The sequence below is a fragment of the Rhodamnia argentea genome, chromosome 6 (assembly GCF_020921035.1).
Source record: "Rhodamnia argentea isolate NSW1041297 chromosome 6, ASM2092103v1, whole genome shotgun sequence".
NCBI classification, from domain to species: Eukaryota; Viridiplantae; Streptophyta; class Magnoliopsida; order Myrtales; family Myrtaceae; genus Rhodamnia; species Rhodamnia argentea.
The window spans coordinates 14,392,462-14,406,018 of record NC_063155.1 but is presented as its reverse complement, the minus strand read 5'-3'; the positions used below and the strand labels follow the sequence as shown (position 1 = coordinate 14,406,018).

At 39.3% G+C, this 13,557-nt stretch overlaps 1 protein-coding gene across 3 annotated transcripts; it reads left to right on the top strand.

Annotated features, from left to right (window-relative positions):
• Positions 1-1,778: 1,778 nt before the first annotated feature.
• On the top strand, positions 1,779-13,258 carry LOC115748367 (endoribonuclease Dicer homolog 2). 3 transcript variants are annotated; one of them, XM_048281207.1, is made up of 23 exons: positions 1,779-2,155; positions 2,328-2,505; positions 2,634-2,747; positions 3,119-3,253; positions 3,560-3,641; positions 3,726-3,790; positions 4,527-4,667; positions 5,363-5,491; positions 5,569-5,698; positions 5,778-5,877; positions 5,967-6,162; positions 6,541-6,701; positions 6,856-7,074; positions 7,199-7,425; positions 7,581-7,852; positions 8,031-8,452; positions 8,557-8,654; positions 9,039-9,235; positions 10,323-10,532; positions 11,159-11,569; positions 12,214-12,492; positions 12,633-12,985; positions 13,031-13,258. In XM_048281207.1, exons 1-22 carry the CDS (start codon positions 2,100-2,102, stop codon positions 12,981-12,983), a joined length of 4,173 nt encoding a protein of 1,390 aa, XP_048137164.1. In that variant the 5' UTR covers positions 1,779-2,099; the 3' UTR covers positions 12,984-12,985; positions 13,031-13,258. The 3 variants fall into 3 exon arrangements, with proteins under 3 accessions (XP_048137164.1, XP_030540691.1, XP_048137165.1); XM_030684831.2 differs by having other exon boundaries at positions 12,633-12,988; positions 13,034-13,258; XM_048281208.1 differs by lacking the exon at positions 2,328-2,505 and having other exon boundaries at positions 1,780-2,155; positions 12,633-13,258.
• Positions 13,259-13,557: the final 299 nt, after the last annotated feature.

Sequence of the window (13,557 nt, the reverse complement as noted above, 5' to 3'; positions counted from 1 at the left end):
GTTCTCAACAAGTACCAAATCAAATTGTTGGAAATAAATGATGCTAGGTAATTGAAACTCTCTTGCTTCTTTCAATTTTCTTCTTATTTTTTTCTTTTGGTGCGCCCATTCAATTTTTTGATAGAATGCCACCTATTACTACTTGTGTAACATTATTCATCCAGATCTTGGAGTTTTCATAACTTTGTGAATTTATTTAGTGAACTACCAGAATTTCTCGGTGGTAGTTGCACTTGCGCTTTGGCTGGGGGGAGAGGGGGTTGCCTAAAGTCCGACAAGGGCCCCCGGAAAGATCCCAACATTTCTAAGGTCAAATGGCAATATTTTCTGCATTTGACTTAGAACTTAAAGATGCTTTTTTTTGTCAATTTGTCAGATTGATGGATTTAATAAGGAAATTTATATGCAATATATGTATAGATGGTTCTTAAAGGTGAAGCATAGTGGTCTAGGCAAATTGTGATCGTTTCAAGGTGTGACGGCATAATTGTTGCTTTTCATAAACCAACTTGTCCAATGATATGGTTTACTAAACGTATCAAGAAGTACTAAGCGTATCAAGAAGCATCTCTGAACTAGAGATGGTTTAGACACAAAGAAGGTTTATATACTATGCCCATTGCAACATAAATCACACTAGAAGCCCATGCAAGGAAGTACCGGAACTATCTCTACTTTTGCCGTAGATATATCTGCTTGGGCATCGTATTCATTAATAGAATTTTCCCCTTAAAATTGGCCCCTTTTGCATTAAATAATTAAATGACAAATTACACGTAAATCCGTCGGTATTTGCATTTCACTTTTCTCGAATAACATGCATTTTAGGTTAAGATTAACAATTTTTCGTAAAAGATTTTGTGTTAATGATGTTTCAAAAATAGAAATTTTCAATCGTTATCAAACAAATTTCTGTTTCAGAAATAAAATTTTTTTCCTGTTATCAAACGCATTTTCCCGATCAGAAATTAATTTTTGAAGCATAAGTAAAAAAATTAATTTCTAACGAGAAGTTAATTTTCAAAGCAAAAGTGTCGCAATACGCGCCCTTAATCGACCGACTGAATTTGCCTACTAAGGGCTTTCAACACCTCGCCGAGTTCTCCTTGTTGTCAAACAGTTCTTACTTTGTGAAAAAAAAAAATATATAGTTCTTAAGTTCCTTGACGAACCTCGTTTCATCACAAGCATCCTCGTCAGAGCTGTATGGGCATAACTGTGTGGTGCATGGTGGGCCCAAAGCCCAATCTGAAGGGCCTGCTGATGCGTGACGACAGGCTCGTACGTAGTCGTAGGCCTGCAGCATCTCAGCGGCGCGTGGTCGTCTCGCTCGTCGCTGCTGAAAAAGATGTCGACGCGGACGCACGCTGACGACTGACGTGGCATTCCTAAAGAAGGAATCGCCGACCCCAACAAAAGACGGGTGTCTCCCCACTTGTGTTCCTAGTATAACCAGAAGTAATCAGATCACCGAAACCCAATCGCGAAGTTACTATATCCTAAATCGTAACCAAATGATAGCCTTCCATGCATAGAGAAGGAACCCGTCTTTGTTAAAGTACGAAGAATAAAGAAAGGATTGAACTTTATTACTCTCTCTCTTTCTCTCTCTACTGTAATCAATTGGAAGATTTTGCTGTAAATGGCGGAATGAATGTCATGTGAATCGGGTATCTGGGTCTGATGGGAATTAACCAAGATGGTCATCGTATATTTGTAGATTACGTGTGATTTCATTCCAAGATCGCCGGGATTGCCGTCGGGGAAATATCAATTTATCAGATTCTTGAGGCGAGGAGAGAAGTCAAAGAAGAAGACGAGACGGGGCCAGGTCACGTGACTTCAGGGGTCGCTTCACGGTCCTTCATTGGCAAGTTCCCTCCTTGCAAAGCTGCCAGCTGATGCGACCACCCACAACACTCATTCTCTCGCGCTTCTCTATATATGAAGATGGAAGAGCAACGCTGCTCTCGCGCATTCTGATTCTGAGAGTCCCTTCGTGTTCCATCGGCGCGTTGCTTTGATCCTGCCTTCTCCGCCTCCCCATTGTTTGTTCCTTTGCCGAGGTCAGTCGGGAACGACTTCAAAATTTGGTATTGATGGACGTGCAGGCCGATACGCAGCTCTCCGCCGATCCTCTTCCCTTTGCCAGATGGTCAGTTCGTTTTTGCCTTTTCCTTCTCTTGTTTGGCAATCCCAGTCTCGCATGATCGTCCAGTTCTACCAAGACTGTACCTTTCGTGTTCCCCATTGTCGATTTTTGGTAATATGGGCTGATGATGGTTTGGGTGTTTATGATTGCCCAAAAAAAAAAAAAAAAAAACCAGTTATCAGCTGGAGGCGTTAGAGAAGGCCATGAAAGAGAACACGATAGCATATTTGGAGACAGGGTCAGGCAAGACTCTGATCGCCATCATGCTCCTCCGCTGCTACGCCTACCTCCTCCGTAAGCCCTCCCGTTCCATCGCCGTTTTCTTGGTCCCTCAAGTTGTCCTCGTCTCCCAGGTTTTCCTCTGTCTCCCCCTCTCCCTTTTGAAGAAGCTGCCAACTGAGAATTTTCCCTTTTTTGGTTTTTGGTTTTTGGTTTTCTCTTTCTGTAACTCCTGCTCTCCTTGTATTATCGGTTATATAAGCAAGCGGAGGCCATAAAGATGCACACAGACTTGAAGGTGGAAATGTACTGGGGAGATATGGGAGTTGATTTCTGGGATGCCGCCATGTGGCAGAAACAACTTGATCGATACGAGGTTCGATTTTTTTTGTTCATGTTTGCTGCATTGTCCAACTGTTCTTCTCTGGTTGCTTCCCTTACATTATTGCATCTTGTCAAGCTCTGTCTTTGAGTCATTGTGAATGCCATACGTTTTCTTGGTAGTTTTCTTCTGTGAGTTCCTAATTAATTTGTTATTATCTATAGCTATCCCGATAATGTCCTTTATTTATATGCATGCATGCATGCATGTGTGTGTGTATGTATGTGTGCGCACTTCATCTCTTCCAAGGGGAGCACTTTTATTTTGTAAGTATCAAGGGTGATCATTGTAGTTTCGTCGTCTGTTGGTCGGGGGCTGAAGTCATCATATCGAATGGTGATCTTATTTCGTGTTTATGCTCCCAGGTGCTTGTCATGACACCGGCTATCTTGCTCAACTGTCTGAGGCATAGCTTTTTCAAGCTTGACCTGATAAAGGTTCTCATAATGGATGAATGCCATCATGCAAGGGGTGAACATCCATATGCCTGCATTATGAAGGTGAGTCGTGAATTTATCTTCTTCAGTTCAAAAAGGATTCTATCTCGTATATATCCACAATCTGTTTTCAAGAAATGATTCCAAGACGGATTTTATTTCAACTTTCATCATCGATTCACTTATGCAATCTCACATTTCGTAAACCGGTTGCCAATGTATAGGAGCGATTGCTGATCTATGGTTGGGCATTTGCTTGTTGAATGAGATTTACTCTTTCATTTCTGCTGCATTGCACCTGCCTTTTCTGTTACCTAGCATGCAACACATGATTTCTATAATAATGGAAGGATATGGATGCATCTGCAGGAATTCTATCACCCTCAGTTACGTGACAATATGCAAGTCCCGAGGATATTTGGTATGACTGCTTCCCCAATTAAGTCCAAAGGTATGTAAGCTTCCTAAAATTAGTTTCGTAGCTTTGTAAATCAATCAATGCAAATGATACTTGACTAACTTTGTTAAAACCTAGGTGGGAACTCTGAAGTTCAATATTGGCAAAAGATTAAAGAGCTTGAGACGCTCATGAACTCCAAGGTACCTCCTTGTGTTGTTGCCTTCATGTTTCTTCATTCCCGACACTGAATAATCAGATGGTGGCGCTTTCTTTATCTAATATGAAGTCACTTTAGCTTGCTGCTATTTGGTTTTTGGATTTTTGCTTTAATTGCATCTTTAAAGGCTTTGTATGGTGTTCTTCTTTGCATTGGACATGTCCATGTTTATGCAATGTTATATACACAAGATTGCTGCATGTCTCAAAATAATTTACCTTATGCACAGATTTGTTTTCCTGAAATTAAGTGCAACTTTTACCTATGTCTTTTGTATTTGAGATCCGATTTTGGTTTTATATCGAGTACCTCAAATCTCTGAGACCAACTCCATATTGATATTATTGGTCAAACCTACGTAGGACAAAATGAAAATATTTTCGTTTTTCATTTTGGTGGGGAGTCAATAATTTAAAAGCTGCCTCCAGCATGACCCAAGAACTGTGATTAATACATCCATGGATGTCATTGTTTCTCCGGGCCTTGTGCTGGTTTGTACTAGTCACCCAAGTCTGTTTCCTTCTCGAAGTATGAGATGTTGCGCTGTTAATCCCTTTAGGCTTTTGTATGTTTAGTGCTTTGTGATTTTCTCTGTTATCCTTGTTTGTTATACAACAAGCCATATGGATTCTGTTTTATTGTGGAAATGGTGCAGCTCTGTCTTGACAGTTTTCCTATTTTCTTCTCTCGGTCATTTTTTCCTTCACTTGTCATCAAAGGTCTACACCTGTGCCAGTGAATCTGTCCTTGCCCGGTATATTCCATTTTCCACACCAAAGTTCAAGATTTACGAAGATAGGGAGATACCTTCGGCTCTCCGTCTCCATTTGCTAGATCAACTGAAGGGTTTCGTGGAAAAGGTTGGTACCTTGTGTGTGAACTTCTGCGCAATATGTGAGAACCAAGGATTATAACCACCTGAACTGAGTTAACATGTCACAGATAATAGTGTCTTTTCTATTAAATATTAAACATCATTTAACGGATCAACGTGGTCAGCAGATAGTGTTTATGCTTTGGATAAATTGATAGTTTCGTTTCTCTAACAGTTTTTATTCAGATGGAGAGAAAACAGAAATAGTCAAGAATGAAAGGATTTAAGTATTGTGTACTTTCTTCGCTTTCTTCATTAATGTTACTGAAACTGATGGATTGCGTGGTGTGGCTCTGTCTTTTAGCTTTCTTCTTTAGGTTTAAGATTTTGGTGTTCAGAACAAAAAAATTGCTTATGTCGAACACCTCTGATCCTGTATAACTATAAGCATTGTTGTTTAAAGCCATAATCAGTAAAACACCAAGCTTTATTTATTAAATTGTCATAAAAGCGTTATCCTTTTTACTATCCCTGGGTTGTTAAAAAAACACTTATTTGGGTCTATACAGCACCTGAATCTTTTATCCACACCTTGTTCTGATACTATACATGCTCATTATATTGATGTTCACTACATGTCATGAAGATAGTCTCCCCTCCTTTGAGTTTATGGTTCCCTGTTTGCTTTGAGTGCCTATCCTTGTCTGAGAGCTTTATGACTTTTTGTTTGTTGCTTTTCAGTGTGAAGTGAAACTAAAAAGGTCAGATATTGAGAAATCGTCAGCTCAATCTACAGGGAAAAAAATTCAGAAGATATTCTCGACGTTCGTTTTCTGTTTGGGTGATCTCGGGCTTTGGCTTGCGCTTAAGGTGCTATTCTTCTTTTTCTGTTTACTTCTGCCATCTTTCCATTAGACAGTATAATTAACTGCTTATTCCAGTAATAGGCTGCACAGTCAATATCATGTCGTGAAGTTAATGATTTATCTTGGGGGAACTTAGACTTGTTTGGTGAGACAATTGTGAAGGACTTCAGCCAAGATGTCCTCAATGCGTTCTCGGCTTGCATACCTTCAGGTAATTTGATGAATACTGCTTGTAACTATCCAAAGTGTGATGCTCTGTTTGATATATTTCTCTCTCTCGCCTTCTAAAGATCCAAACTGGTCAGCTGGTGATAATGTCCAAGCAGATGTGGATGCTGGGCTCATAACTTGTAAAGTTGTTTGTCTCATTGAATCCTTACTTGAGTACAGGTAGGTATATGAATGCAAGATCTCCCATAGAATCCTTATTGTTTCAAATTACATGTGAACCTGCATAAAGAAACTTCCCTTCTTTTCAGGGATATTCATGATATCAGATGTATAATCTTTGTAGAGAGGGTTATTACAGCTATTGTACTGCAGTCTTTGCTAAGTGAGGTGCTTCCGAAGTACTGTAACTGGAAGACCAAATACATAGCAGGAAATAACTCTGGTTTGCTATCACAGACAAGGAAGCGACAAAATGAAATTGTGGAGGATTTCCGTAATGGGAAGGTTCGTTTTCTTTGTTTCCCCATGTCATAACTTTTGTTAACTTCTTCATTGTGTACTGTGTGAGATTTTTTTGGACCACAGCCAACTGTTCTACAAGCTTAAGTTATTAAATAAAGGCGTGGTTTAATCTTTAATTACTCTTTAACACTCCTCCTCATGCTTAGGCTGGTGTTTTTGACTAGTACTAAGCTTGGACATATTTGATTGGGGAGGTAAATGGGGGCTTGAAAAGATTTAAACTCAGAACCTCCTCTTCTGATATCATGTGAGATTTTGTGGGACCACAACCGACTGTTTTAAAAGCTTAAGCTGTTATGAAGGCATGGGTTTAATCTTTAATTACTCTAACAAACTGCTTAAGTTTTTTCCTTTTGTCAGGTGAATGTCATTGTTGCAACGTCAATTCTTGAAGAGGGTCTAGATGTGCAGAGCTGTAACTCAGTCATTAGGTTTGACCCATGTACCACAGTTAGCAGTTTTATCCAATCCCGAGGCCGTGCAAGAATGCAGAATTCGGACTATTTGTTGATGGTGAAGAGGTGACATTTTTACTGAGCTTATATAGTTTGGTGTCCCTCTTTATCTGTCACTGCTGAAAATTATAGTGGATGCCAATAGATAATTTATCTTTTCTGTTTTCATTGACATTTGTTAGTCAATTCTTCTTGTAATACCTTCTTTGCTATGATTTAGTGGGGATTCTTCAACGCAATCTCGTCTTGAAAAGTACCTCTCTAGTGGGGAGACAATGAGAAAGGAATCTCTACTCCACGCTTCCCTTCCATGTGAACCTCTTAATGGCAACTTGTATGATGAAGAAAGTTATCAGGTGGCAGACACTGGAGCAATTGTTACTCTTTCTTCCAGTGTTGGCTTGCTATACTTTTATTGCTCTAGGCTTCCTTCTGATAGGTTAGTTACGTCTCATTTTGTTTTTTTCTGAAGTTACTTTTTTTTTTTTCAACCTTCGATTTCCGCAGCGAAATGCACATCTCTCATGTTCTTCTATGTGCTTCATGGTGATTTAAATATGCAGTTACTTCAAGCCTGCTCCGAGGTGTGTCATAGATGAGGAGATTAACAAGTGCGTTCTTTATCTTCCAAAGAGTTGCCCCCTACAAACTGTTTGTGTCCAAGGCAATCTTAAGACGCTGAAGCAAATGGCATGTTTTGAAGCATGCAAACAACTTCACATGATTGGTGCTTTGACAGACAATCTTATCCCTGCGATTGTTGTGGAGGAAGCTAGTGCCCCTGTAGTTGGTATTCTGTTATCTAGCTTCTAAAGTTCAGCATTCTCTTCTTCATAATTCGAATTTGTCAAGATGATATGGCCTTAAACCTAGAAATTTTTTCTTCCCGATTCCTTTATACACTTACTCTACTTTCTATGGCTTGTGTCTCTTTCTTGATGAAAGGTAATGAATCCCATAATGAAGACCAACCTACTTACTTCCCTCCTGAGCTGGTCAATCATCTGTCCGATAAGTCCAAGACACTGTATCATTGCTACGTGATTGAGTTGAGGCAGGACTTCGAATATGATGCAACAGTTCAGGATATTGTTCTTGCTACGATGAGTGAATTGGAAGCTGATATTTGTGATATGCCTTTTGCATTAGAAGTTTCCAGGGGATTGTTGTCAGTGAAAGTGAGGTATGTGGGAGAGATTCATCTTGATGAGCAGCAGGTGAGCTGTTTTATTAGTCTTTTATTGGACAAGAATGATATTTTGAACGTCATGTCTACATTTGTTCTAGAATGGTAGTTTTCAGTGAAATTTTTTGCTACCTAGGGAAGCTCTGTGCAGGTTCACTAAAAATTTTGAGGTGGCTCTTAATTTACCTCTTTCTTAAATCATGTTGCAGGTGCTACTCTGCAAGAAATTCCAGATAACTCTTCTCAGTGTGCTTTTATATCACAGTGAGACTAAACTGATGGAAACATTAGATGGTTTAAATTTGGTGAGAGCTCCTGATGTTGATTATCTTCTCCTACCACATGCTAGTGTTTATCCAACACAAGGCATTATAGATTGGAGATCTGTCCTCTCTGTGTTATTTTCAATGGACGATCACATCTGTGCGGATTACTCAAAGTGTTGCACTCATCGTGTAAGAATACAAAATGGCCTTGTATCTCGCTGTTTACTGGAGCGTTCCCTGGTCTTTACACCTCATAACGGTCAGATTTTCTGCGTTACTGGTTTTTTTTATGATAAGAATGCAAATTCACTTTTAACGAAGAGAGATGGGACAGTTACAACATATAAAAAGCACTACAAAGAAAGGTAAATAATTCTAACTGAAATTTTGATTTGACAATATACTTGAGCAGTTTTGTACCTTTGCACGGAGTATCCATGGTCAAGTTCTCAGTATAATATTATTGCAGGCATGGCATCAAGTTATGTGTTGAAGACGAGTTCCTTCTGAAGGGGAGGTACATATTTCATGTGCCAAGTAGTCATCAGCGGCAACGGAAGCAGAGAGGTTTTTATCTGCTCTCTTAATGTATTATTTTTTTGGGATGAAAATATTCATATTTTTTTTCATCTGGAGGACAAATTATAATGTGGTGGTTTCTCCACCCAAAATCTTATTTCACATAGTAATACATGCCAAGAATGAGTTGAACCATACAGCTCTTAGTGAATGTCTGCCATAATGATTCCTCTATGCCTTATTTAAAGATGCTATGAAGGAACTTTATGCTTAAATGCCAGACTAGATGATAGCCTTTCTGATCATCCCGCGACACATTTTCATTTGTAAATGCAAAAGCACAAATGCAAAAAGATGTTAAGATAGACCAACCTGTTTCGTATCTCAATGTATCATTAACTGTCTGTTTAATGTTACATTTTGTTTATGCAGAACCCAGTAATGCTTCTGTGGAATTGCCTCCCGAGCTATGTTACTTGATTCTATCCCCAGTATCTGTAAATACATTGTATTCCTTCTCATTTGCTCCATCAGTTATGCACCAGCTTGAGTCTTTGCTTGTTGCTGCTAATCTGAAGAGGGTGCTTTCAGACAGTTGCCCTGAAATTGCCCTTATTCCTACTATGAAGGTCTTACTATTCCTTAGTTCCTTTGTATATTGACACTTGATGCTCCTGAATTTGCATGACAAATATATTTTATCCTTTGTTAATCTTGGACAAATTATCTGCTTTTTATATGAGGTGACAATAATGCATCTGAGTGCAGTCCTTCGTATGCATTGGGTAAGTTTGGTTCTTAAGTTTAAGATTCCAAAGGTCTCAATTACAAATCTTGGTATGAAAATAGGGAAGGCCCGTCCTGTGGGTGATGGAATTCCTATCAATCTGCTTTTGTAGGTTAGATGAGGCATTTGATGTTGACATTTTGACTTCTGCTATGGCTGTGCCGAATGACTTCCGATAATGTCAAATTGACTTGAGATAAAAGACAATGCATAATGATAGGCAGTAAAGTATCTTCATTGATAGTTTATGCTTATAATTTGAGTATTTGCTGGCTGTAGTTCCTCTGCTACGAAGGACGGAAGCCATAAGGCCTTCTGTCTTCTCTAAACTGCAGCGTTACTCCTTGCTTTTTCAAATTTGGAACAGTGCGCCAGCCACATTCAGATAATAATGGATATGGTTGGGGCTTAAATAGGTTTCATGTGGCAATTTACACCATTTCTTCAATTTTTCCTGGCCTTATTTTCTATTGATTTAACCATGTTATTCCTTGACTTCTAAAATACAGAGCTTGTAGGCTTATTCTTAATCAAATAACAAACGGGCTGATCTGATTAGGGAAAGAGAAGCCTGAAATAGTGTTGTACTTTACTTGACTGAAAAGGACTGTGTTTTCAGAGTAAATATAACGATAGTTTATCTATGAGTCTTTTAGTTGATGTCTTATGGGTTTTTGTTTTTTCAGATAGACAATGCATCTATATCAGCCATGTAGTCCTAAATTTCTAGTAGTTTTTGCATCACACTGGCTTCTTTCTATTTGGCATGTCCATTTTGTACGAGAACAAGAAGGTAATATCATGATTAGTCGTCTATAGCAGTTCAATCTGATAACATAAAGCAGCTGTGTGCCATGTAGATCTCTCCTTGCTCTGGTTGTTTTGTATGTCAAGAGAATGTAGGTCGACTGTCATTCTCTGTGTTGTAGGTCCTCGAAGCACTTACTACAAAGAGGTGCCAAGAGAGATACCATTTGGAATCTTTGGAAACTCTAGGAGACTCTTTCCTCAAGTATGCTGTTTGTCAACAATTATTCAAGACATACCAGAGTCATCATGAAGGCTTGTTAAGTGCCAAGAAAGATAAACTGATTTCTAATGAGACACTTTGCAAGTTAGGGTGCGACTGCAAACTGCCGGTACTGTCTTCTGTATCATTTTGTCAGGTTCTTGCGGTTATGGCTTCAAGAATTTGATGCATCTTATTTCTCTATGTGCTAAATTAATTTGTCTCTCTTTCATCACTTTTCTGCAACATATTTCTCATTTCCCTATAAAGAAAGAAGCACATTTGAACCAATTTATTTGGGTTGTATGGGTTGCTTGCTTTTCCGTTGACTGGGAGAAATATTCTAGGGGAAACTGACTGATAGGATTCTGGAAAACTACAAATTAGATTCTGGCCTGGTAGTCATTCTGCTTGTCCAAAGAAAGTTCAGCGGTTCTACGATTTTATTATGGTGATTTTAGCTAACAAACAATAGTATTTCTCAAGATACTGAGAGTGGAGTGTTAAAAATTACAAGAAATGCTTGATTTGGAAATAGGGGAAGATAAAATGATGATTTTCCTTTGCCCAAACTTTCTTTTTTCGTTCCCCAAACTTTGTTTTGCTTCAATTCCCAGTGAGCTAGTTGAAAGCCCTAGAAACATAGTGCTCTTCTAATGATTTTTCTAAAGATACTTTTCACGTCATTCTTTGGGCAACAATTCATCTAGCTATTTCCCATGCTAATTCTGCTCTGTTTAATATTTTTGACTACAGGGTTTTATACGTAACGAACCCTTTGATCCTAACAAATGGGTCATTCCGGGTGATAAATCTAGAGGACTGACACTATGTGTGGAGTTGCTCCCGAAAGCAAGAAAAATGTACACTCTGGAGAGAAGAAATATAAAAAGAAAGAAGGTTGCCGACGTTGTTGAGGCACTTATCGGTGCTTACGTCAGTGCTGGTGGTGAAATTGCTGGCATGTTATTTATGCGTTGGCTTGGTATCGAAGTGGACTTTGGCATCAAGCCGTACAAGAGAAATTTTCATGTAAATCCAGAGAAGCTCATTAATATCAGGCATATAGAATCCCTTTTGAGGTACTCATTTCGTGACCCTTCTTTGCTGGTGGAGGCTCTGACTCATGGATCCTATATGCTTCCAGAGATCCCAACATGTTACCAGGTACTTTGAATGTGAATCTTCTTTATCCAGATATTTGGTACCTTGCGTCTATCATTCGTTAAGGCAGCGGACTAGTCACTTCTTGTGGAATTCACGATTTATAATCAGTGTGTATTTTTGAAAAGTCTCTAGCATGCTCAGGTAGTCTGGCAATAATACTACCATGTTTACTCTTCTTGGATTCATATTGGTGCTCTAAGTTGGCATCGGCACTTTTAAGCAAATGGCAGATGATGCAGCTGCTTGTTCAATTTTTCTTTTAATTCATGTCAACGTGAATAATCTTGAAAAAATCATTATTGTGAGATATTGGTGTGTGTTCTGGGAATTTTGTCCCTTCCATTGAGACTTCTGGATAAATGCCCGCATTCATGATGCTCCTTTAGCTGTGAATTGCCTCAACGAATGTGCCCTGTGATTTATGGCCTCATCTTATCACTTGAATACCATTGCTGTTGAGAGGTTCTCTCTGTCCCCATTGCACATGTAAATATTCCTTGATATTGCTAACTGTCATATTCAAAGATTTTGCCTGTGGAAAGAAAGATTGCTTTGAATGCCCTGGGCAAAACAAATCATCCAGTTTATCTTCTGGTCTGAGCTTCATGTTGTGCAGATCTTGACTGATGAATCTTTATGTGCAGCGATTGGAATTCCTAGGAGACTCGGTTTTAGATTATCTGGTCACGATTTATCAATACAGAAAGTATCCTGGCTTGTCCCCAGGAATGTTGACGGACTTGAGGTCTGCTTCTGTCAACAATGACTGTTATGCTCAGTCTGCAATAAAGTTTGGATTGCATCAGCACATTCTCCATGCATCGCACGCGCTGCACAAGCACATTTTCAACACGGTCAACAACTTTGACAAATTGTCAGCAGAGTCTACCTTTGGATGGGAATCTGGAACATCCTTCCCTAAGGTTAGTCTCGTAACTTGCACTGCTATACTCGTGTTCAGTTTTGCGTCTATTCCGGAGCCGTGTGCTTTCTCTGAGATTGGTTTGTATGATTTCCTACTCTTCATGATGGGGCATTGACATGATTTTCTGGGATGCCACAGGTTCTTGGAGATATAATAGAATCCCTGGCGGGGGCAATCCTTGTGGATTCAGACTACGACAAGGAAAGAGTGTTCCACAGTATTATGCCTCTTTTAGAGCCGTTGGTTACGCCGTTGACGGTGAGGCCGCATCCCGTGAGAGAGCTGAGCGAGCTTTGCCAAAAGAAGAATTTCATATTGAAAAAACCCGTCGTGTCCCGTGACAATGGTGCGTCTTCTGTCACAATAGAGGTCAACGCTGAAGGGACGGTATACCAGCACACGGTGAGTGCAGCTGACAGGAAGACGGCTAAGCGGTTAGCTTCGAAGGAGGTCCTCAGGTCCTTGAAAGAAAACATCTCTGGATTATGAAGATCGATTGACGACATCTTGTGTCGACAAATCAAATAATCTTCGCCATGCAACCCCCAATTATTGTGGATTGGCATTCTTGACTACGTTTTGAAGTTAATTGCCACGTTGTGGCCATGGCTGCTGTTTTTTTTTTCCCCATGTGGGCAAATTATTCGTTATCTTAGGCACTAAATTTTGTCAATTTTGTGGCACATTGCGCTTGTAAAGGCCGTGGTCGAACGCATATTGAACTGTAAATAACAGAAAGTTGATCTAATGCGGAAAAGTTTTGCGCAAATGCGCTAGACTATGCCAACTTGCTCTACGCCCGCGTCTAGTATTTGAGGGATAATGACACAAATGGTCTTTAAATTTTATCTAAACATGAAATGCGATCCATGAATTTTTAAATTGTTTAATGTGGTACTTGGACTTTTGATATATGTTTATAATTCATGTTGTTTGTTTATTAATTCAAGTTTAGAGATAAAATTGAGTATGCATTAAAAGTTTAGGGATCACATTGAATGAATTAAAAGTTTAGGGATGGCATTAAAAATTGAGCTAAAATTCAAAATTACGTCGGACAAAT